This window comes from Homalodisca vitripennis, chromosome 6 (assembly GCF_021130785.1).
Source record: "Homalodisca vitripennis isolate AUS2020 chromosome 6, UT_GWSS_2.1, whole genome shotgun sequence".
Taxonomy (NCBI): domain Eukaryota; kingdom Metazoa; phylum Arthropoda; class Insecta; order Hemiptera; family Cicadellidae; genus Homalodisca; species Homalodisca vitripennis.
The window spans coordinates 63,821,808-63,844,133 of NC_060212.1; the positions used below are offsets into that span (position 1 = coordinate 63,821,808).

General features: G+C 34.9%; 1 protein-coding gene across 1 annotated transcript in view; it reads left to right on the plus strand.

Annotated features, from left to right (window-relative positions):
* Positions 1–22,326, plus strand: part of LOC124365405 (cilia- and flagella-associated protein 47-like) — a 109,199-nt gene that overhangs the window by 61,973 nt on the left and 24,900 nt on the right. Inside the window, exons 18-25 of the mRNA XM_046821385.1 lie at positions 3,160–3,444; positions 5,464–5,625; positions 6,602–6,990; positions 11,653–11,879; positions 13,205–13,419; positions 16,958–17,191; positions 18,574–18,861; positions 19,807–19,863. Coding sequence (XP_046677341.1) covers positions 3,160–3,444; positions 5,464–5,625; positions 6,602–6,990; positions 11,653–11,879; positions 13,205–13,419; positions 16,958–17,191; positions 18,574–18,861; positions 19,807–19,863 — 1,857 coding nt within the window. The remainder of the gene's footprint in view (positions 1–3,159; positions 3,445–5,463; positions 5,626–6,601; positions 6,991–11,652; positions 11,880–13,204; positions 13,420–16,957; positions 17,192–18,573; positions 18,862–19,806; positions 19,864–22,326) is intronic.

Here is a 22,326-nt window from a genome sequence, read left to right on the forward strand (position 1 = left end):
TCTCAAGTTAACAAAATATTCCTATAAACAATTACTTATTATAAGTGAATCTGAAATGAAAAGTAAAAACCAACCAAAGAATCAGTATAAACTTCAGCTATATATGTTGAGAATAAAGCACCCCCCTCCATTCCTCTTAAGTGTTTGCCACTAATGAAAATAGAATCAATAGCTTTAGATTGTTTTCTGAAATTCTTGCATAATTATAACAGGGTATCTTAAAGTTTCCTTTTTTGAAATTTTTGAAATTGGTAAAAAGGTTTCGGAAATTTCAAAATGTTCTAAAGGAAAATAGTACTTTTACCAATCCAATGAAAGAATTAAAAAAAGTAAATCAAACGCAGTTATAAATAATGTGTCTCTATACATCATGATAACCGTTTAAAATTTAGAATTTCATATTCAAAACAGAAGATTTTATTTTTACTTTTAACCATTACAGTACAGTAGACAATACAACAGAATCTGGTTAAATGGCCGATAACTAAGTAGTCTGATTAATGTGCTGTGTGGTTTGATGTTGTGTTTGACACTATGAGTATTTTGAATTCAAATGAATCCCTGCAAGAATCCAGTGAGCCTAGGTCAGAGAGAATGCGAATTGTCTTTTTTTCTGGAGTATCATGACTCTATGGAGGTTTCCTTTAGAGTAGCTACCTCAGGCAGTGAGACGATATCTCTAATGGGTATAGTTATCTCGAACAAAACATGGTAGGCTATTTTAACAGCATTGGCACTGCTTACCTGCTTAAACCTCCTCAAGATATGTAGAGAGGAGCTTAATTTTTACACAACTGGTTTACGTGACGGTTCCAGGATGTATGGTTTCATCAGTGCTTTTTTTTCTTGATGCAGTCAAGTCAGTTCTGGTATTCAGCTGCCTCATTTTTCTTCTTCCAAAGAAAGTCCGCTGACTTTTACTTATGTTTAGAATCAGATCATTATTGACTGCAATGCACGGTTGTGTCTCCAGTATTTCAGTTGTCTTGTTCTGGAGGGAGTTCAGTGCCATACGCATACATTAATGATTTGCTAAGTATACATTATGGTACATTACATATATTATGAAAAGAACTTATCCCAGAACAAATCCTTGTAACACACCTCTGGTCACAACCATTTGGCTAAATGTGATATTTCAAGTCTAATTATTCAAAGAAGTTTTTATTTCAATAGATTAGGTTCAATTTGTGAGGTAAATCTGAAACCCCTTAATACATTTTTTCACACCTATATTTTCCAACTTGCACAGCAACATTTCATGACTTATATTGTTGAAAACCTTGCTATAATCTAGTAAAATTGCAGTTACTGTGTCACCTTGTTCTTAAGATTGTATTAGATATAATAATAATAAAAAACAATAGTAATTTCTTTATTGCAATAATACAATTACAATTGTGTTGTAAATGTCATTGTTTAACTTTCTAACCAAACCATTCACACTTAATTAAACACATTCAGACATGCATTTTGTTAACAGTCATACTATCATACAGCAGAATATTGGGGTGGAGTTGATTTCCAGCGGCATGGAAAAACCTCCTCAACTGTATCAAAAGCACTTGACACTAAATGATTTTTTAAACGAGTTTTGAAAAGGTTCTGGTTTTGAAATCATCAATTTTAGAAATTTCTGTATTTTGAGCCAGTTCTAATTCTATGTGTAATGGTACAGATATAACAGGTTATGAGCATCTGCAATGAAAGCATAGTTTATTTTTTAGACAATTTGTTTGGTTAAGTATCTTAAGCATGCCAGTAATGTTACAAATAAATAATAAGGTGCCCAGAATAGACCCCTCGGGAATACCATGGTCATTTTTTTTTCACAAAGAAATAGCCTTTCTTGTCTGATTGTGAAATACGAAAGTTCGACACACTGTCCTCTGTTGCTTTGATATGACTTTGAACTATTTTTCAAAAGTTCTACCAATCCCTAACTGTTTAAATTTATTCAATAATTTGTCATGTGATGAGCTATCAAAGGCTCTGCATAGATCCACGTAACTTTATTTTTAAAATCAATAGATTCTTTTATAAATTCAGTCAGAGCTGTTGATGTAGATTTATTTGCCTGGAAACTATGTTCTTTTGAACCAAAAAGATTGTTTTTTCCCAAGTGGTCAAATAATCTGTTATGCATAGGTTTTTTTATAAATGTTTGATACATCTGGTAAAATAAAAGCTAGATGGTAATTATTAACTTGTTTTTTTCTCCTCCCTTGAAGACTGGAATCACTTTAGCTGTTCTTTCAAGGTTTTTAGCTATTCCGAGAATATTCCAGAAATAAAAGAAGAGTTAATCTCATGTATTAAAGGCATCATTAAAGGAATCTTAACAAATTTCAACAAAACAACCGGAACTTTATCATACCCACTTGACTATTTGTTATTGAAAGAATCAACAATCTCAAGCAAGTCTATCTCTTTGCATTCGGAACAGTCAAAGCTTGAAATCATATTAAAACTAAAAGATGATATAGACTGTTGAATTAAATTCACCCAATGTATGGTTAATTACATTTATACAATAACTATTAAAATGATTACTTACAATGAATGGCCTTGAACTAAATTTACTGTATATATTTAAAAGAATTTATTTCTCTATTAATAATTTCCTTAGTAAATCAAATAAAATCAAAATATATGTATTCATTTTACAGATATACATACAGTACAAGAATAGTGTCATAAAAGTTCTTAATAACGAACTTAACCTAAATTCATTTATATTACTGAATTAATATTTCTGTAAATATTCATCTGTTTAATTTAGTGGTCTTTCAATAATGTTTCAAATTTCGTGTTTCCTCTTTCCTTTTTTATTGCTATTGGTAAATATCTAGAGAAATATTTTCTATTTTATAAGAATTATTTTTTTATAGAATGAATTATTGGTAATTCTAGGTGGAAATAGTCCAAGATGTGAGATGTTGTAATGGGGGAGAAGTTCTTGTTCTTGTTTTTCATTCCTTCTGGTGTTTTGTTTAATACCATATTAACACATACCATTATTACTATAATTCTATTCCATAAAGGAATAGTTTCCAAAAAGTTTGAAATGGTTTCTAGAGCTTCTGGAAAATTTCGGTCGTGTCTGTAGTGGACTTCTATTATGTACATTGTTTTTCTTTCAAAATTTGTCTATTCCAGGTGACTCCTAAAAAGGGGATGGTGTGGTGTGCAGTTTACTTCGAGCCCGACAGCCCCAACTACAAACTTCACCCTGTGGATTTGTTTGTAGAGAATATACTCTGTCACAAATTTAAATGTGGTGTGACCATGTCAAGACCTGTCGTCTACTTCCTGGAGCCTACCTTCAACATTGGCTTCATCCCACTGAACTTACTGACCACCAAACGCTTCACTGTGTTCAACCAGCAGTACTGTGACACCATGTTTGTTGTACTCAACAAGGAGCCTGTCAAAGGGGTTGTGGTTAGTGTTCAAACTCTTGATACAACTTGTAAATATTGTTTAATCCTTTCATTGATGTCTGGTTTTCCTGAAGTCAACAATACATTTTACGCAGGGTCCAATTTATCGAATGTTTGAAAAAATAATAATAAAATATGACGTCACATTAGAAGTTATTTAAGTCAGGCTGCGCTAAAGGCACTTGACACCTGCTCCTTTGACTAAAGTAGTATGGAATGTAAGAATGTTCTAGCAAAACTGGCAAAGAGAAACATAGTTCACTCAGTTGGGTGAAAAGGATTCACTGCGTTCAAGGAAAAAAAAAGCAGATACCCTTGCCAAAATAGGTACAAAAACCCTTATTGTAGGGCCAGAGCCTGGCTGTAGAGTAGCTTTCTCCTACAGCAAAGCTCTAGTAAAATATTGGGAAAAGAGGATTAGATCCTTAAACTGGAGAAGGACCTCTGGACTAAGACAGTCTAAAATGTTTATATCTTGTTATGCTAAAGGGTGGGCAGCTCTCCTAGAACAAAATAAAGAGGATATATAATTGATACTAGGGATGTTCACAAGACATGCCCACTTAGAAAACATCTAATGAAGGTGGGTCTGAACCAGACTGATAAATGCAGACTTTGCAGAGAAGCCGAAAAATCAGCTAAACTGTTCTCAAGAACAGGAGCCCTCAAATATCATTGACTTGTGTAAAAGTCTCAGATTCTGAGGGTTTAAGCATAAGTAAGGGAGGTGCAAAGATCCGTTCGGAGGCTAGAGCCTCTTTCCCTCTAGACAAAAAAAGTTATTTACAATAAGTATTTAGAATTAAACACATTCAAATTTAAATTAAAAATCCTTTATTCATATATTGTGTATATATTCATAAATACATATATGTATATTTATTTAATCTATGTTAAGAATTGACCATTTATAATGCCAAATTCCGATTGGTACAAATTGTTTAAGTTATGTAACATAGAAATATAAATTCTATATAATTTTTCCTATACTTTGTAAAACATTAAAACTTATTTCAAAAGAGTGGATTACTTTTAATAAACCAGTTTTACACAAATCATACATGGATCTCAGCCTTTTGTTTGTAATGTCAGAGAAAAGTTTTGAGACCGAAAGTGTACAAAACTAGTAATAATTTAGGATCTCAGTGAAATCTTCCTACAGAACTGACTGTAATATGTATATGTGAGAGTATTTGTATTTGTGTATATTATATACCTTCAACCAATTTATCAAACTTTCTCGTGCAACTTTTCAGTTCTTTTGTCACTAATGACAAATAACTGACCACATTTTTAATCATGGAAATTGATTCATCTACGTCAAAAAATAGGGCAGTATTAGTCACAGCATATTACTATTAATGTTTCTACTACAAAATCACATACTATATTTATATATGCTAACTCAGTTCTTTTCAAAATGAGGTAATTTCTTCACTTTTTACTTTTTGTTTATTTTAATTACACCAAATATTAACCATAATAAAAACGAAGCATGCAAACACAGCCAAACAGTTAAGAAATACTACTACAAAATAGAAATAAAGAAAACCAATATTATTTTTGAAATTGTCAGCTGATTAATAATTTAGTTGAGAACTACTAACACTGCTTTACAAGACACAGAAGATGTTAAGTAGGACAAAGTGTATATGTGCACAAACTCTGTAGATGTGGAAATAGTTCTTTGGCTTAATTAGAAGAAAAAAATTAAAATGAAATTCACTGGGTTCTAATTTTATGTTTTGTTAAGTGAGATTAATGATTTTGTCCTTTAATAGTAAAATTAATTTTGAATCACCAATCTATCTATTAGGAAAATTCATGTAAAATTAAATAATTGCATTGCAATAAATTACAACTTGACTAGAAACTGCTGATATTTGCAAATAAATATGTTCTTATCAGTTAATGATTTTCTGAAAATCACTTTGATGCATTCTGGTTACCAGTAAACTCAGTACAAAAATTATATATTGAAAATTTAAATTGAAGTTAGTTTGAATCGTACCATTTCTAGGTGAAGCCTCCTAGTGGAAATATTAAGGGACGAAGCTGTTTCTCCTTAACACTTGAGATGAACATCTCTGAAGAGGGTCCACTGGAGTTTGTGGTCTACATGAATGTACAGAACAGTGTGACCATAGAGATGAAAGTCAATGGTGTAGCAGTTTACCCACAGGTAATAGCTATTCAGCACATGCTACTGCCCTTACACTATAAAGTAGTCTAACTGGTATTTACATAACAAGTTATATAATGCTCTCTGTTACAGCATAAGAAAACATTGCTATCAAAATGAATAAGAATTACAAGAATAACCCAACTACTGTATAAACTATACACAAAGAAATGGTACCTTAGACGCTTTTTTACAGACAATATTTGAACACGGAATGTTACTGCAGCTTCAATGTTAAGGGCTACGGTCCCAATTTTAAAACAAAATATAAAAACATTGGTAGCAATTTTGTCAGGTTTGATAAAATATCACACAGAACTCTTTAGTTCTTTACAAATGTGTAAATACATTTCTAGCATTACCTATTTTATTTTTAAGCAGATAAATGAAAAAGCATCTTGTACTTCAAAAGAAAATGTATCTAATAGAATAACAACATTTAAAATTAAATTTGATTTCATTGTAAGTGACTGTATTCATAATTTGATTCTTTTCCTCAGGCAGTATTACCAACTTAGGTGCAGGGAACAAAAAATTTGTAATCATTTTAAAAATAAAGTAAACGAAAGATTAACAGGTTTGAAGGTCAGGTGAAGAAATATATTAGACATAATTAGACAAACCCGGAAGCATATTCTTAATTTCAAACATATGGCCAAATTATAAAATTAGCGGCAAACTGCCATGGGTGCAATATGTATTGTATTAATTTAAGCAAGTCAAAAAATCTCTAAATTCTTTTATAATGACTTTTTTTTTTTTTTTACTCGTTCCCACAAAGCAGCTTGGATTGTATTACTTCAATCAATAAGTTGATTATTTTCATATTGATCCTAAATTACTAATTACTCGCAATTATCTGCTTTTATAATTAGCACTCTTATTACCCTACGATTGGCTAAGATGTTCAATTTCTTAAATTTAGTATGAAAAGATTTTTGAACAACTTAAAATAAACTGTCACTTGATTTTTCAGGTGGAAATAACACCGAAATACATCAGTCTGACTCGTGTACCATGTAATTCAGTAACTCGTACAACACTGTTAGCCGAGAACAAGAGCAAAGCGAAAATAGAAGTCAGTTTCAACATGGAGGAATACCTGCAGTTGAAGTTGTCTCTGTCGAAACGCCACCATGATCCGGGTCTTTGCAGGAGAAGTATTGAACTCGAGCCTGGCGCCACCCAGAAGTTCTATTTGCATTTTATTCCTGAGGACTTGACCTCTTACGATTTTTATCTTCCGATTGTGGTGAATGGCTTGAGTGGTTTGCGCAACTCAACAGTTAAAGAGTTTGAAGTGCATTCCAAGAAGATAAAATCCATGTACAGGAAGGCGTCCTTGGATGATTCCTCCAATCAAAAGTAAATGTTGTATTTAAAATATTAGAATTTTCTGCTACAGTCGATTTTGATGTTCTGCGCCTATTTAACATGGACTATTGTTTATTTCTATTAGAATATTTAAAAGTATATTTTACTTCAGTAACCTTTAACCCTTTAATCACTGATGACATTTTTCAAGATATAACACTGTGAGTGATTTGCACATTTTAAAACGTGTTAGGCTGTTCTGTGTTGTTATTGATTTGTCAAGAAGTTGGAGCACTCTGGCGGGTAGGAGGGTATTGTGAATGTACTAATATTGATTGTGCAAGGAGAAGGCCATTTTGTGCTTCTGCTCAGTGGGTTTTCAAATTAAATGTAATCACATTTATTTTTTCAATTTTTACCATAACTAATTACTCTTTTACAGAACAACTCTAGTCACAATAAATACACTGAAATATATAAAAGTGGGGATATAATTATGTACTGAAGTGCTACATTAACTCTAACTAACTTTTCACATACAGATGTCCCTTTAATATTTTTTTTTAGCCCAAGTTAAAAGTATATTCCCTAACCTATTTTTCATCTCCAGGGAGGCAGTTGTACTATATAGAGCCAAATATGACGATCTCTTCTCCCTAACTCAAATATCACTTTAGGGAAATGAAGGAAGTTGTTCTATTTTGTACTGCAAGTAGCAATCTCGCTCTTGAAGGACCAGGATGTTTGCATTACAGCAAGTTTGTATTCTATGTAGAACTTCCATCAGCATAAGTGCAGCAGTTTATATCTCAAGAGACAGATACATGGTAAAAGCTATACATTTTATATTTAAAGTGTATATCCTTGTTCTGTAGCTTTTGAATGTTTGTATGTGGTATCCTTTTGTAGAATAATGGATTCTATACCAAGCAGATCATTAGCACACGGGCAGAATTGTTTGGAATCTGTATGTCCCCTTAGTCTTCCAAGAGTTCTCTGGTTAATATTATGGTAATATGGTAATATTATTCTCTGGTATAATATAAATGATTTGGTCAGAAAGAGTAAGTTGACTGTTGAGCACTATGCCCAGTGTTTCGACAGTGACTGTGAGTTTTAACATTTTGTCTCCAAGCTATTTGTACGCATGGTTATCTTTCATCATGTGAAGGTCAGTGAGGGTGCACAAACTTGTCAACATTTAAGCTTAAGATCATGCTTAACTGACCTCTTACTTACTGTAAGTTTGATCTTAAGATCAGAGTTCATTTTTGGAATAGGTAACTCAGCCGAGTTAGGTGCATTCGACAGATGTATTTGGCAATCATCTACATAGGCATGGATACTGCAGTGTTTAGCTGTGCTGACTTGTCAGATCAGCTGTGTACAAAATGAACATAATGGATGTGGCATTTTGTTCAACAAACAGCTTCCATGTGGCACCCTTAGTGCTTTTGAGAGCGAAACTTCAGCATGAAATTTTATCATCTCAAATCGAGATAAGATCTGAACCAGGAAACTGCAATTTCATGTAAACCAAAGAACTTTAGTTTTGCAAGAAGTAAACTGTAATGGGAAGAGTTGATTCAATGTGAATTTTGAGTTTAGCTCCATGTCACCTTTCACTTTAGTGCAGCATCTGGAGTCTGACGACGTCACAGACTTGGCTCTTGGAATCTGGAGTCAAATTCTGTCTAAAGAGATTGTCAATAATGAAGAAGTTCAAAACAAACTCTTGCATCGTTTCCTCTTCAGAGACACCTAGACTATAAAATATAGTGTAATCTAGATGAATATATATTCTTATTGTCTCACAGGTGCACAATTGAGAGCACTGTAGTATGATGTTCTAGACACAACTCTTGTAAATATTGAAAACCTTGTAATGTGGTCATATGTACATAGGTAATATCTGAGGTGTGACAAATAAAATATTTTGAAACAAACACAAGGTACCTGACTGGAACACCACAACAGCATGAAGTTCTTTGGCCAAACTGGAGAGAATAAACCCAAGCGATGTCACTGGACAAAAACCAAGAGCACAAACATGTTACACAATCACTAGCAAAGGTGAACACTGATGGGAAAATTAATATCAGCATTTTCTGTTTTAATGCAACACATAATCTGAAACAAACAGAACAGAAAAGCGTTGATCTGGAGGAGGAGGGACAAAGATCTACCATCTCTGGCATTATGTTTTGATCCTGAACCTCAATTTGTATGAATTATATTGGTTGAGATTTATTTCATTGTTAAAATGATTTTGGTCTAGAGGATGAAGAATTAATTCTTTGATTGAGGAATTAAATCATTGAGAAAATACATATTGATTTTATTATTCCCGTCACACACTTTGAAGCCTAATGTTTATAACTATCAGATCACAAATTCAGTTATAAAAATAAATAAATTCAACATACTATACTCATCACTTTATCTGGTTTGGGAATATGAGGCAGAGGGAGAAACAAGTAAATTACGGAATCCATATTTAATATCCAACTCCATTTTATACAACAAGAGAGTGGCAACACAAACCACCTAGAGACTGACATTGTAAAGGCCCTACCTAAATTTGAAGGATTCAGAAGCAAAAATCACCCCTAATTTTACAAAAAGATTACTACACAGACTGTCTAGAGAAAGATATCGCAGAAGCTTCAAATCGAAAGTACATCGCCCAAAATACTTCCCTTAAACAAAATTCAAAAATAACTACACCAAAAGTAAGATTGTTCAATTATTGTAATTATTAATATACATTTCCAAAACTCCATAATTAAAGTGAATCCCAACTTTTATGGTGTCAGTTAAAAATTAAATTTAGCCAAGGAACAGAATCCACAACCTTGAAATAAAAAAAGGGGCATTGTACGTATAATACAAACATAATTATTTGTATACATACTTACATAATTTTATACAATAAACATAAATTATATGTTTTAAAATAATTATGACTTGTTTCAGAAGTAAATATATAAGTTAACGTGTGATTATTACACTGTTTCCATCTGGAATTAATCCGGATAAATAAGGTTGTACTACATTCCGTTAACTTTGGAACTTTCAAGCAAACATAAAATTATTTTATAAGTAAAAAGTTTAAATTCATTACTGACAACAAAGTTTATCTTCATTTTTCCACATCGTAATTAAAATAATATTTAACACTAGCTGTTTCCCGTGGCTTCGCACGCTTTTCGTAAGCTTTGCCCGTGTATGTGCACTTCTGGTTCAAGTGAATTATATTTCCAATGACGATGTAGAGTTTGTATTGTTGCCACGATCAAGAAAATCTGTCAACAGTGCATGTTTATAGCCATTTTCGACGTACATGTACTTTATTATAAAGTGGTCTAACACTCAAGCTTTAAGTTCAACCAGAAATGTATTTTGAAGACAAATATACATCAAAGCTTAGCGCCTTCAAATAGTTTTTCACTATTTAATATACGTAACTGTCTCGTAAACGCAGTTTATAGTGTGCAGGTGCTTTAAAAACTTTTAACTTTTGCAGCGCCGCCTGGTGGTGAGATACGTCAATAGGCATAGCATAAAAACCTTCTCCATCGAAAAATATATATACATACAAATTTTCATAATGATCGGTCAAATAGTTTACGATTTCATAAAGGACAAACACACAAACATTCATTTTTATATACAGGGTGTCCAAAAAGTCCCGTGGTCTTGAATATTTTTCAAAATATTTAAAATAGAGCTACAAAACCTTGCACAAAGTTACTGGACATAAAAATCTATTTTATCACATATTCAGTGATCGGCTACTTCCTCAGGGGGGCGGCCCGCTAGGAGTCAGAAGAAAATCTTAAACGTAAGCATAGGTTGATATGCATATCAAATGTAAAGGTCTTTATTAGTAGAGTACAAAGCCGCAAACCCGACCTCAAAAGGATGACCGAGTCAAAAATGACAGCCGTTCAAAGATGGCTAGAGTTTGCAACTTAGGTTAATGTAACAAAATACACTGATGAGATTTTTGACTTTAACTTTCCTAACATTAAAAAATGGACATGAGGTGTTTCTTGAGGTGTTTGAGGGTCATTTGAATAACTCATTAAATTGTAAACAGTTTTGGGTTAGTAAAGTTAAAATCAAAAAGCTCATCAGTGTATTTTGTTACATTAACCTAAGTTGCAAACTCTTAGCCATCATTGAACAGCTGTCATTTTTGACTCGGTTATCCATTTGAGGTCGGGTTTGTGGCTCTGTACTCTACTAATATAGACCTTTAATTTGATATGCATATCGACCTATGCTTACGTTTAAGATTTTCTTCTGACTCCTAGCGGGCCGCCCCCCTGAGGAAGTAGCGGATGACTGAATATGTGATAAAATAGATTTTTATGTCCAGTAACTTTTTGTAAGGTTTTGGAGCTCTATTTTAAATATCTGGACAAAATATTTAACCGACCCGGTACTTTTTGGACACCCTGTATATAGATTAACACTAAAGATCTGCAAAATTACTTTATCTCAATATAAATCCTTAATTTTAAACTGATTATTAACGACACTGCTTATCTGTAATATAATAGAAGCCAAAATCACTTTAATATAGATAAATACATAACATTTCCTTAAAAATCGGGTTTTTGTGATTGAATTTAAGATGTGCCGTACTGATAAGTTTTTATATGCAGACAGAATGCTTTTATTACTAACTATGACAAATCATTGCAGCTTCAAAAGCATGACAATACCATCGCAGAAGGCGGCGATGTCACATCTTGTGTTAATTGAAGTCGGGGTGCTCAAGCCCTCGCTGACCTTCTCAGGCACAAAACTTAGCTTCACCTCAACATTCCAGTCTGACTCCATCACGATTACCAACAACTGTGATGAGCCACTCAATATTATCTTCCGCTGTGAAGAAACCCAGACAGCTTTCACTCTCAAGATCGACAATGGTAAGCATTTCTGTCCTGTAGTATTAAAAGGTCCATTTACAGATTATCTGAACTGGAATTATTACATTTTGGATTACAGCTTTGGTACTTATAATCCTTGAAACAAGTTTGTCTCTGGTGCCACACGTATCCAATGAACTTCCATTATTTGAAGTAAAGTTGGTACGGTACTTATTTTTTGCAACTGTCATAGTTGGTCCATCACATTTTATTTCATTACCACTGTGTAAAACCTGTGTCTCCTGCATCAGGAGGGGATGTGCCAATCCAAATAACATGTTTAATTTCGGTTCCACAATATTTTTTTATCTCAAGTGGGTTTTACCAAATATTTTTTAAATGAAACATACATAGTATATAGTCATGGATAAAATCGGTCCAAGCATTTGTCCTACAAGATGAGTTGGTGTTTGAGGTGTGAGATAAATATATAAGTTATTAATTTCATGTTTCGATTGCCACTGCAACAGAGATTGGTATCCAAAAGTCGGCCAGTACCCTTATTTATTGATAGGAAACTTATGTGCTCCTTATCATCATCGTCTACATCCAGCTGTCTGGGGTCTGAATAAAAAACAATAGCTCCTCCTGGTGACAAAATTAGCAAGTTGGTCAAGAGTTGAGGAGCAATTTACATCCTGAACTTATATCAGTCCTAGTTGGTTGGTCAGTGAGTGCAGGCCTATTGTGACCTGTGTTCAGTTTTAATGATTAGTGTTGTTTTTTTTTATTAAGTGCATGTTTTATGCACTTGTACGAGTATTAAGTGCATGACCACGTATTAAGTGAGTTGACGTGGTGGTTTTGATTCCTGACTTATGCGTGTCACAACACTCTGGTATGATTTGTTTATCTCAATCTAGATTCATGTGTTAAGTTAGTTATCCACCTGAGGAAGAGAGCAGATTACGATCTTGAAACGTAGTGTTACTGATTTTTGGTGTCACTAAATGATGGCAAATGTCCGGAAATATCTTGTTCCTTCACAATTTTCAAAAACAAACTTCAAACAAAGAATCCTGAACTTGCTATACCAAAATAGACTAAAATACAGGAGTAAACCTTTTTCTCAAATAAAATTATTTGTTACAATTCCATGGATTTTACACCTTTATTTGTTAAAACATGGCAATAACCTGTTGTGCGTGGATGATGTAACCTTTCCGGTAGAGTGGCTGTTGCATCACAATAACAGCTCCTCATATATCTCATATCCTCTCATATCTTTGTCCACAAATATTCTTGCATGGATGTACATTTACTCTTTGTACCTGACTTAATAATATCATTCTTGTTTATAATACTAAAGAGCATTGTTGATATAGGCGAGTGTGTGAAGGAGAGGGGATCTCTCCGTACAGCATTGGAACCAAGCAAGGAGATGACATTGACAGCCAAGTTCGTAGCCACGGCAATCGGCCAGTACTCTACTGACGTGGTGGTTGTGTTGGCAACACCGGAGCACAACACCGTCTACAATTGTATCCGAGTCTGTGGTACCATCAGCCCTCCCTGCGTCATCAGTGCGACCACAGACAATGTGAGTTATTAGACTAATAAATTTGAAAATACTAATGCCCAAACTTAGCAACATAAAAAAATACTAAGGACAGAATTGTTTGTAAAGAAAATGGCAAAAATGTGTTGTCTTGTGTAGTGTATATATATTTTTCAACGTATTTGTAAATTTATCTTTCCTTTTTTTACAAAGTATGTAGGTACATATTTCTAGGATACATAAACTTGGTAATATTAATATTATTTTTGAAATACTTGAATATTGACTAATAGTAAATAGTACTAAATGTTAATAAAATAAAACTTTCCAATATAGTTTATTTTGTGGACAAGGCATTTTGAAACCAAAGGTTTCATCATCAGGTGACTCCACAAAATAAGGTTTAAAAAAGGTACATTAATACCGTAATCGTGAATACGTGATAGGTTTAGAGCCATCCATTCTAGGTTTACACTGGGTACACACTGACTTAACCTAACCTGGCAAGGAGTCGAGGGTCATTAGTTGGCGGGATCGTGGACTTTTCTGATTGGTTGAATAGGATCACACGACCACGTGACTTTATTCAGCACAGACATATGCTGTGTTTCCAACATACATAGGCATCAACCCCAAATAAAATGACAATCTATACTCGAATACAAGACTAATAACTACATATAACAATATATCTAACACCTTCCTAACACAATTGGAACAAATTGAAAAAAATTACATATCCTTTAACATATAACCAATATTTACAGATCAAGACTTTCAATCGGTTTGCGCTATCTAGTAGAGTGTCTAACAACAATAGGTTTATTTATGTTTACTCAATCAGCTGGGCATCAGACAGGTATACTAGGAGAGGCTTGCACAAGAGTGACTGATCAATATCGGTAAGGTGATACATCATTGGCAATGACAGTATGGGTTCTAATCAAGGACCTTCTAAGTTACATCCAGTATAGTCCTAAAAGGGGAGCACTCAGCTGATCTTACAACTGTCAAGTCTGAAAATTTTAAAAGCTCCACAACTAGCTGTTCAGTGACTTCAGTTGTTTCTTTATCTACTCCTATGTCAACCACACCACTCTCTATTGCTATGATTTAGTCAATATGTTTATTCCACAATACCCCGTCACTTATCTTTACTATACGAGGGGATACCCAAAAAAAAAACCGGAATTATTTTATAAAAATTATATATATTATCAAATTTTTTACAATACGACTTTATCTCCTTCAAAATAATCTCCATTACAACTAATACACTTGTCCCAACGGTATTTCCATTGATCAAAACATTTTTTGTAGTCATCTTTAGAAATGGCTGCAAGCTCGAGCTTCGTTTTTTTTCTTAACCTCTTCAACGCTGTCAAATCGTTGACCTTTCAAGCCTCTTTTCATGTGTGGAAATAAAAAAAAGTCGCATGGAGCGAGGTCAGGCGAGTAAGGTGCGTGGGGCAGCGGAACCATGCCGTTTTTGGCTATAAACCGCCTAACTGAGATGGCTGTGTGTGCCGGTGCGTTGTCGTGGTGGAAGAACCAGTCTCCAGTCTACCACAAATCGGGTCTTTTCTGGCGAACACTGTTGCGCAATCTTCTTAAAATCTCCAAATAAAATGTTTGGTTGACAGTCTAACCTGGAGGAACAAACTCAGAATGAACAATGCCTTTAGCATCAAAAAAGCAAATCAACATGGTTTTGATGTTTGATTTGACTTGCCGACATTTTTTTGGACAAGGTGAAGATGGCGACTTCCATTGGCTTGACTGTTGCTTCGTTTCTGGGTCATAACCATAGCATCATGACTCATCACCAGTAATTGCCTTTTCCAGAAAATCGGGATCATTTTCAAGATGTTCTTTCAGAAGGCGGCAAGTTTCAACTCGATGTGCCTTTTGTCAGTCAGAAGTCGAGGAACAAATTTGGCAGCAACCCTTTTCAGTCCTAAATCTCCTGTTAAAATTCGCTGAACCGAGCTCCAAGTTAACCCACTACTCTCTGATAGTTCCTCAATTGTCTGTCGACGGTCGGTGAGCACAAGTTCACAAATTTTCTCAACATTTTCATCCGTTCGAGAGGTTGATGGACGTCCAGAACGAGGTTTGTCTTCAATCGACATGTCGCCATTTTTAAATTGAGCGAACCACTCGTAGACCTGAGTTTTCCCCATAGCATCATCTTTGTAAGCTGTATTCAACATTAAAATAGTTTCTGCAGCATTTTTACTAAGTAAAAAACAAAATTTCACAGCTGCACGTTGTTCACTTAAACTTGCCATGACAAAAAACGAAACAAGAACAAAACAGGGTTAGCGAAAACAGTCACTACGAACGAACAGAATGCACTAGGACAACGGAACTGGGGTCACTGAGCTCGAAATGGGTTGCGCGACACACGCCTAGCGGCAGGAATGTGTACTACACGCTGCCGGCTGCCAGCAATACAATTCCGGTTTTTTTTTTGGGTACCCCCTCGTATACATGACACAACTCAACCTTGTCCAATACCTTCTCCTTTTTACCTCCTATTTTCTCTTTTTTTTGCTATCACTGCTGTCCACCTCAGCCTCACTGCCTTTCTTCCCTGTATCACCCTCTTCCTCCCCCATCTCTCCGTTCATGTAAACCTCTCCATTACACAGTCCTGCGGCACCCTCTGCATAGCGGCTAAAGGAACTGCTCAATTCCGTATCCTCTGTCACTCAGGTTGATCGACTGGTGCCTGCGTCTGAGTACCTGTCTCAACTACCACTTGTGCTCCCAGAGGAGGATCGGCAACCTCTCAACATGGGTGACATTGGCGGCTTTGCCTCCCCCTTCACAGTAGTCCAGCACCTTTGTATCTTGCTATCACCTGATCAGTGACATGTGTGCCTCTTGCACATCCTTCACCCTTTTATTCTTACCCTTGCACACTCTTGCAAAACCCATCTATTGTTTTCTCCTCATCCTCGGAGCCAGATCCAGCCTCTTCATCGGAACCAGGATTTTCTCCATTTTTACTGTTAGCTATAGCTTTTAGGGAGAAACTACTTCTGGTGTGGCCAAAGTAGCATTGAAACTAAGGAAAGCATCTTTAAGTGCCTGTTCAATCTCTCCTTTAATATAGTTCTCTGCTTTCTTTATACAATCAGGCAGATTTTTGGAGCAATATTCTGTTGCTTCATGACTGCAACCAAAACCTCAAAAACGTTTTCAATTCAATATCAAAGAGTTAATTTCTTGTAATTCCATTTTTCAGTTCCTGTACTTCTATACTTTCTGTAGTGCCCTAATTTACTGGATTTCCCATTTACATGTTGTGTTCAATAAACAGACGATTAAATGTCATACAGATAATTATTGATTATTACTGTATTGTACTCGTATTATTTAACATGAAACTTGTTAAAAATCAATGACTTTGTGTATGACTAAGTACCTCATGTAAACTGTCATACTTGCAGATATCTACTTATTAACCTTGTCATTGAACGTGCCATATCAGTTACTAGTGATAATCTAAATAGTGAACTGGTAAATTATGATAAAAATGTGTATATTTGGTATTAGTTATAATGTTTTGCAGTTGTACTTCCCACCAGTGCCACTGGGTGTGGACCTGAGCTACAGTTTCCGCCTATTTGTGGACGCACAGAGGTGTACACAAGAGACAGTGGTTGTGGCTGACGTTTCTGGTCCCCATGCAGATAAGTTCTCTGTGAAGTTTGTCGACGGTAACACAATCCCTACGCACACCAGTGCTCCACTGCTGGTCACTGTTACATTCAAAAGTTCTGTTCCTATATCAATCAACAAACAGGTGAGTCAAGATTTCAGTAGTAAACTACCCCTTCCCTCCCTTTTCTGTTACTTAAATTATTTGATTTGATTCTAATTTTATTTTCAACCACCAGGTAGTTATATATTTGAATGATTGGGAAACATATTTTCCTTTTTTCAATGGTGCTCTAGTCAGAGTTCCAAGTCTTGAAGTTATAATATGAAATAGGATAAAACCATTAAAATATGTAGTGATATTTCAACATTTTGGTAACATCCCTATTTAAGAACATGAACTTAATGCAGGGAAACAAGATGCTCTGAATGTGGGTGTTTCTACCGATAACAATTACAGACATCCAGAATATATTTTTTATATCTAGAGATATCTTAGCAATTAAAGAAATGTATCTTTGAGCATCATTATTTATGAAGTATGAATATATGAGCCCAGTGCAGAAAGATCAAGTATTTTTAAGATAGGGAATCCTTTTCTGCTTTGTATCCTTGGTGGAAGTAAGTTGGTTTTAATGGAAAAGACATTTTTTGTGTACTTCCACATAAAATTTATTAAAATAGCGCTTTCGCCGGTTAAGGCATCATAAGTTGAAACTGATGATGCCTTAACCGGCGAAAGCGCTATTTTAATAAATTTTATGTGGAAGTACACAAAAAATGTCTTTTCCATTAAAAAAAAAAAAATAGGGAATCCTTTCAGTAACAATTAGAGACCTCAGAAATATCTGTAGATATCTCAACATATTGAGTAATGCATATAAGGACGTGCCTGTTTGAGTGTAGTGTAGAGAGATAGGATGTTGTAGAGATTGAGGGTTTCTTCCAATAGTCATTATAGGCCTCAGGAATATCTGTAGATATCACAACATATAGGTTAATATATCTGAGGACATGCCTATTTGAGCCTAGTGTAGAAGGACAGAATTTTGTAAAGGCTGGATGTTTCTTCCAGTAGCCGTTACAGTACAGTCCTCAGTAATATCTATCATTTGACATTTGAACATCCCTTTGAACTTGGAGCTAGATGCAGGGAGACAAGATGTTGTAAATGTGTAGATTCTTAAAAGACAATAGACAATATTCTTTATTCACATAGTCATTGAGGTTAAAATCGAAAATGTACATGTTCGCTACAGAGTTGCAACTAGCAAACACATAATTGGTTGGTAATAAGGTGATGAACACACAAACTTCAAGACTTTACGAAACAAAGGCATTTACTTATACCCATAACCAAACCATCCCTTATATTATCCTAGCTAACGATGGTTAGTATTGGGCCAGATTTATGTACAGTGGTGCAAAATAGTACATATTGTTACTTCTTATCTTCAACTATAGAATCTTCATTTTATCATCTTTAACTTGAAACACGAGTAGACTAATGTTAATGGGAAATTCCAGATAACATTTCATTCAGTGGCAAGCCAGAACTACAACTTGCAGATCATCGCTAGTGCTGACAACTGTCTGCTGACGACACACGCATTCGCAAAGTCACACATTTCAAGTGACACGCTTTGCGATGATGAGGATGACGATAATTGTGATGATGATGATGAAGACGGCCCAGTCAATGGCAATAAAAGAGCTCCCCAGCTCCAGCTGCCAGACAACTGTGTCATGCAGCCAATTATTAAACCACTTGTTGCAGTTACAAAGTTTTCAGCTGATTCGCCTTTATACCAACGGGTATGTGCAGGTTAGAGATTACTTAATATAGTAGACTGGACGTAACCATTGCTTCATTTTATTAAATATCAAATAGGTAGAATTTGAATGTAACATGTAAAGGATAATTTATTTTTAAAAATATCAATGTGATTTTCAAAAGCAACTAAATTAAGTAAATTATTATTTGGCAAACACTTTGCAACTAATAAATCCTTTGATTTCCCTGTAATGCCAAGATACAGTATCCATAAAATATAATTTTCTTTTAGTTCAAAGTTATTTTTGACTATAAATATGCCATAAGAGGTAAACAAAAAAAAATTATTTATATACAAAACACTGCATTTTATTTAAAATTAGCATCTTTATTGATGAAAATCTAAAAATAACTGTTAATTTGATCTAAATTCAAATTCATGGTACAATCTAATAAAACTGAAAACTTATATAAAATAATAATTATTATAGCATTTATCTAAGATTTTGTAGATAAGGTGTATCATCTTATTTTAACATTTTGGAATTTTGGGCAGACAATATATATATATTTGGTATGGCTCAGTAGGACACTTAGAACAGATGAGTAGGTGGACTGAACTAGCCAAAGGGCACCCTCCTACCCCTGCCAAGGAGTAAAGGTTGTATATAAATACTTCCTTGTCAACTGAGATAAGCATGCTTTGTGGCCATTTCAAAGGTCTTTTGTGCTGGCCACACTGAACTACACGGTTCAGTTTGTACATCATTACTAAGGCAAATATCACCTGACATTTCTATTGTCCTCAAAACTGAGTTGGTGTTTTTTTACAAAGGTTATAATAATTCTAATTAAAAAATATTTTCGCTTGAAACATTTTAAAATCAATATCAACAATCGCATGGCTGGTTCTCAAGAGTCGACCCAGTTGATACGTGGGTATTTTGTACTTTGTCCTGTTAGTGACTGGTACACCTATTTTGCAGGAGGAGGACAGCTCTTCTGACAGCTCAATATCTGTGATGTCTCTCCTAGGAACTCCAGTGAGTAAAAATTGTCTGTTTTTATCTGATAATGCCTTTCTGAATCATTCTGTTCCCAAGTTGTGATTTATTATTTAGGACACTTAGTCCTCATAAACATAGAATGTTATAATACTTGATATTCCAAAAGTTTTTAACAGATTTAAGCATGGAATTCTACCCATCATTTAAAATTGTAATTTTTTTACCTTTCACAACTCTTTATCTCCTAAGGAGTCAGTAAAATTTCTTAAATATGGGAAAAGGCCATTACAAAAAGAAAAAAATATAATTAAAAAAATAACAAAAAACAAATTTGTTTTTGTATTATATATAATTTAAAAGTTCATATTATTATATTGTTTTTCATTTAATTGTACAGTGACCAATTATACAGAAAACATTTGAAGTACCTTAATAAAACATTAACTATTTCATGTTTGAATCTTGGATATAGTAATAATTAAATGTACAGTAACATTCTAAATCTCTCTAAGACAATAATTAAATTGTGTACTTTGTTTCAAATACCTGATAAGCAAACTGGAAATATTCTAAATATAATATTAATTTAATTATTTTATTCAACCTGTCATACAGTAATTCCCATCTTATGAGAGCGACTCGCCTTCGGCTCGCTGGGGGCTACGCCCCCAGGCCCCCAAAGTAAACGCTTGCAAATTCGGGGATAAGCGGAATTCGGTGACTGACTGGTTAAGTCCGGACATTAAGTAAATGACAAGGGATTTAAAAATTGACCTTTTTCATAGATTTTTTTCCGGATTCGTAAAAACTTTTGACTTTGAGGGCATTTTGCGGTTAAACCGTTAGAGATATGACAAAAAGTGACTGGACCTTTCTTGTCGGAAATTTAATTTTGTCTCTCGATTGTGCCCTCAGATCTGATCTACGACCTATGGTTTAGCCAGAAATGAGCTCGGGAGAAAAGTCTGCACGGGTCAGCTATCTTGAATTGTTTAGTATAAACATAATAAAAACCGACCTCAAGGCAGTATTTTAAGTCGAACAGGGGGTTTAATATCACCAGGAGACTATCTAGTCAAGGCGAGAAATTCCCTGGGTGGGTGATTAATGTTAAGGAGGTTAAGACAAGAGGGGGTTTAATTTCGTCAGGATATTGTCTGGTCATATGAACAAATTCCCAGGGGGGGTTAACGTTACCGGGGGATAAGTCTCCAGGGGGTTATCTGGTCATACCAGGATCTTCCCGGGGGGGGGGGGTTAAGAGATTTGGTGACTGGTAAAATTCGGACATGAGGTCATGGCAGGAAATTCCCTGGGGGGGTTTAATGTTACCAGGGGGGTTAACACATCAGGGGGTTGAATGTACAGGAGGTTATCAGGTCATACCAGGAAATCCCCGGGGGGGGGGGTTAATATTACCGGGGGTTAATGACACACTTGGGCCTTTTTTAGAGGGTATTGTGTCTGTGAACATAATAAATATTCCTCTGTCCCTATCTACTATTGACGCTTAGCTAACGCTCAGCCAACTCCCGAAGTCACTGAACCTTTTCTGTAGATCACGTGATTTCCTAAATCCCGTTTAAAATTTGTTTTGAGTTACGACCAACCGTTTAGCCACTATCAAGCCCGGAATGTAAATTTTTAGGCGAAAATGTCCAATATTTTCACTTAATCGCGTTTTGCGGTCAAACTAAGGGAAATATAGTAAAAAGTCACTGGACCTTTTTTGTAGGTCATCTTATTTCCTAAATAAAACGTTAGTCTTATTTTGACCTCCGACCAATGGTTTCGCCGCTATCGACCCCAAAAACAAAAGTTTCGCGTAAAAGTTACAACAAAATTGTACATAATCACGTTTTTCGGCCAAACCAATCGAGATAGGGCAAAAGATTACTGGACCTTTTCTGTAGATCGCGCAATTTGCTAATTTGTTGGGTCAATCAGATTTGAGCTACGACCAACGGTTCGGCCGCTATCGGGCTTGAAACATTATTTTTATCGAAAAAATCTCTGGAATTTCAAATGTTCGAGCGTTTTGTCGCTTAACCATGGAAGATAGAGCAAAAAGTCATTAGACCTTTTTTGTAGTTCACTTCATTCCTGACTATGAATTTTCCGTCAGATCCGAGCTAGCTCCAACGGTTCGCCCGCTATCGGGCTTACAAAAAATGCCTGCAGGGGTGAAGAATGCGCGATTTTTTTGGGAATTTTTTTGAGGGGTTGAAAATGAAAAATTCTCACTTTTCGGGATTTTCCTGGTGGTTACACGTGGAAAGCTATCTGTGTACCAAATTTCAAGTCTCTAACTCATCTGGAAGTAGGTTAGAATTAGTATACGTGAGTGAGTCAGTCAGTCAGTTACACATGCGGTTGTATATATATTAGATTATGAGTTGGTTAGTTTGATTTGCTGTGTAATAGGTTTTAATACTCAATACTCTGTTAATTAGCGATGCTCACAAGATACTCAAACTTCCGTTACAAATCTTATAATTT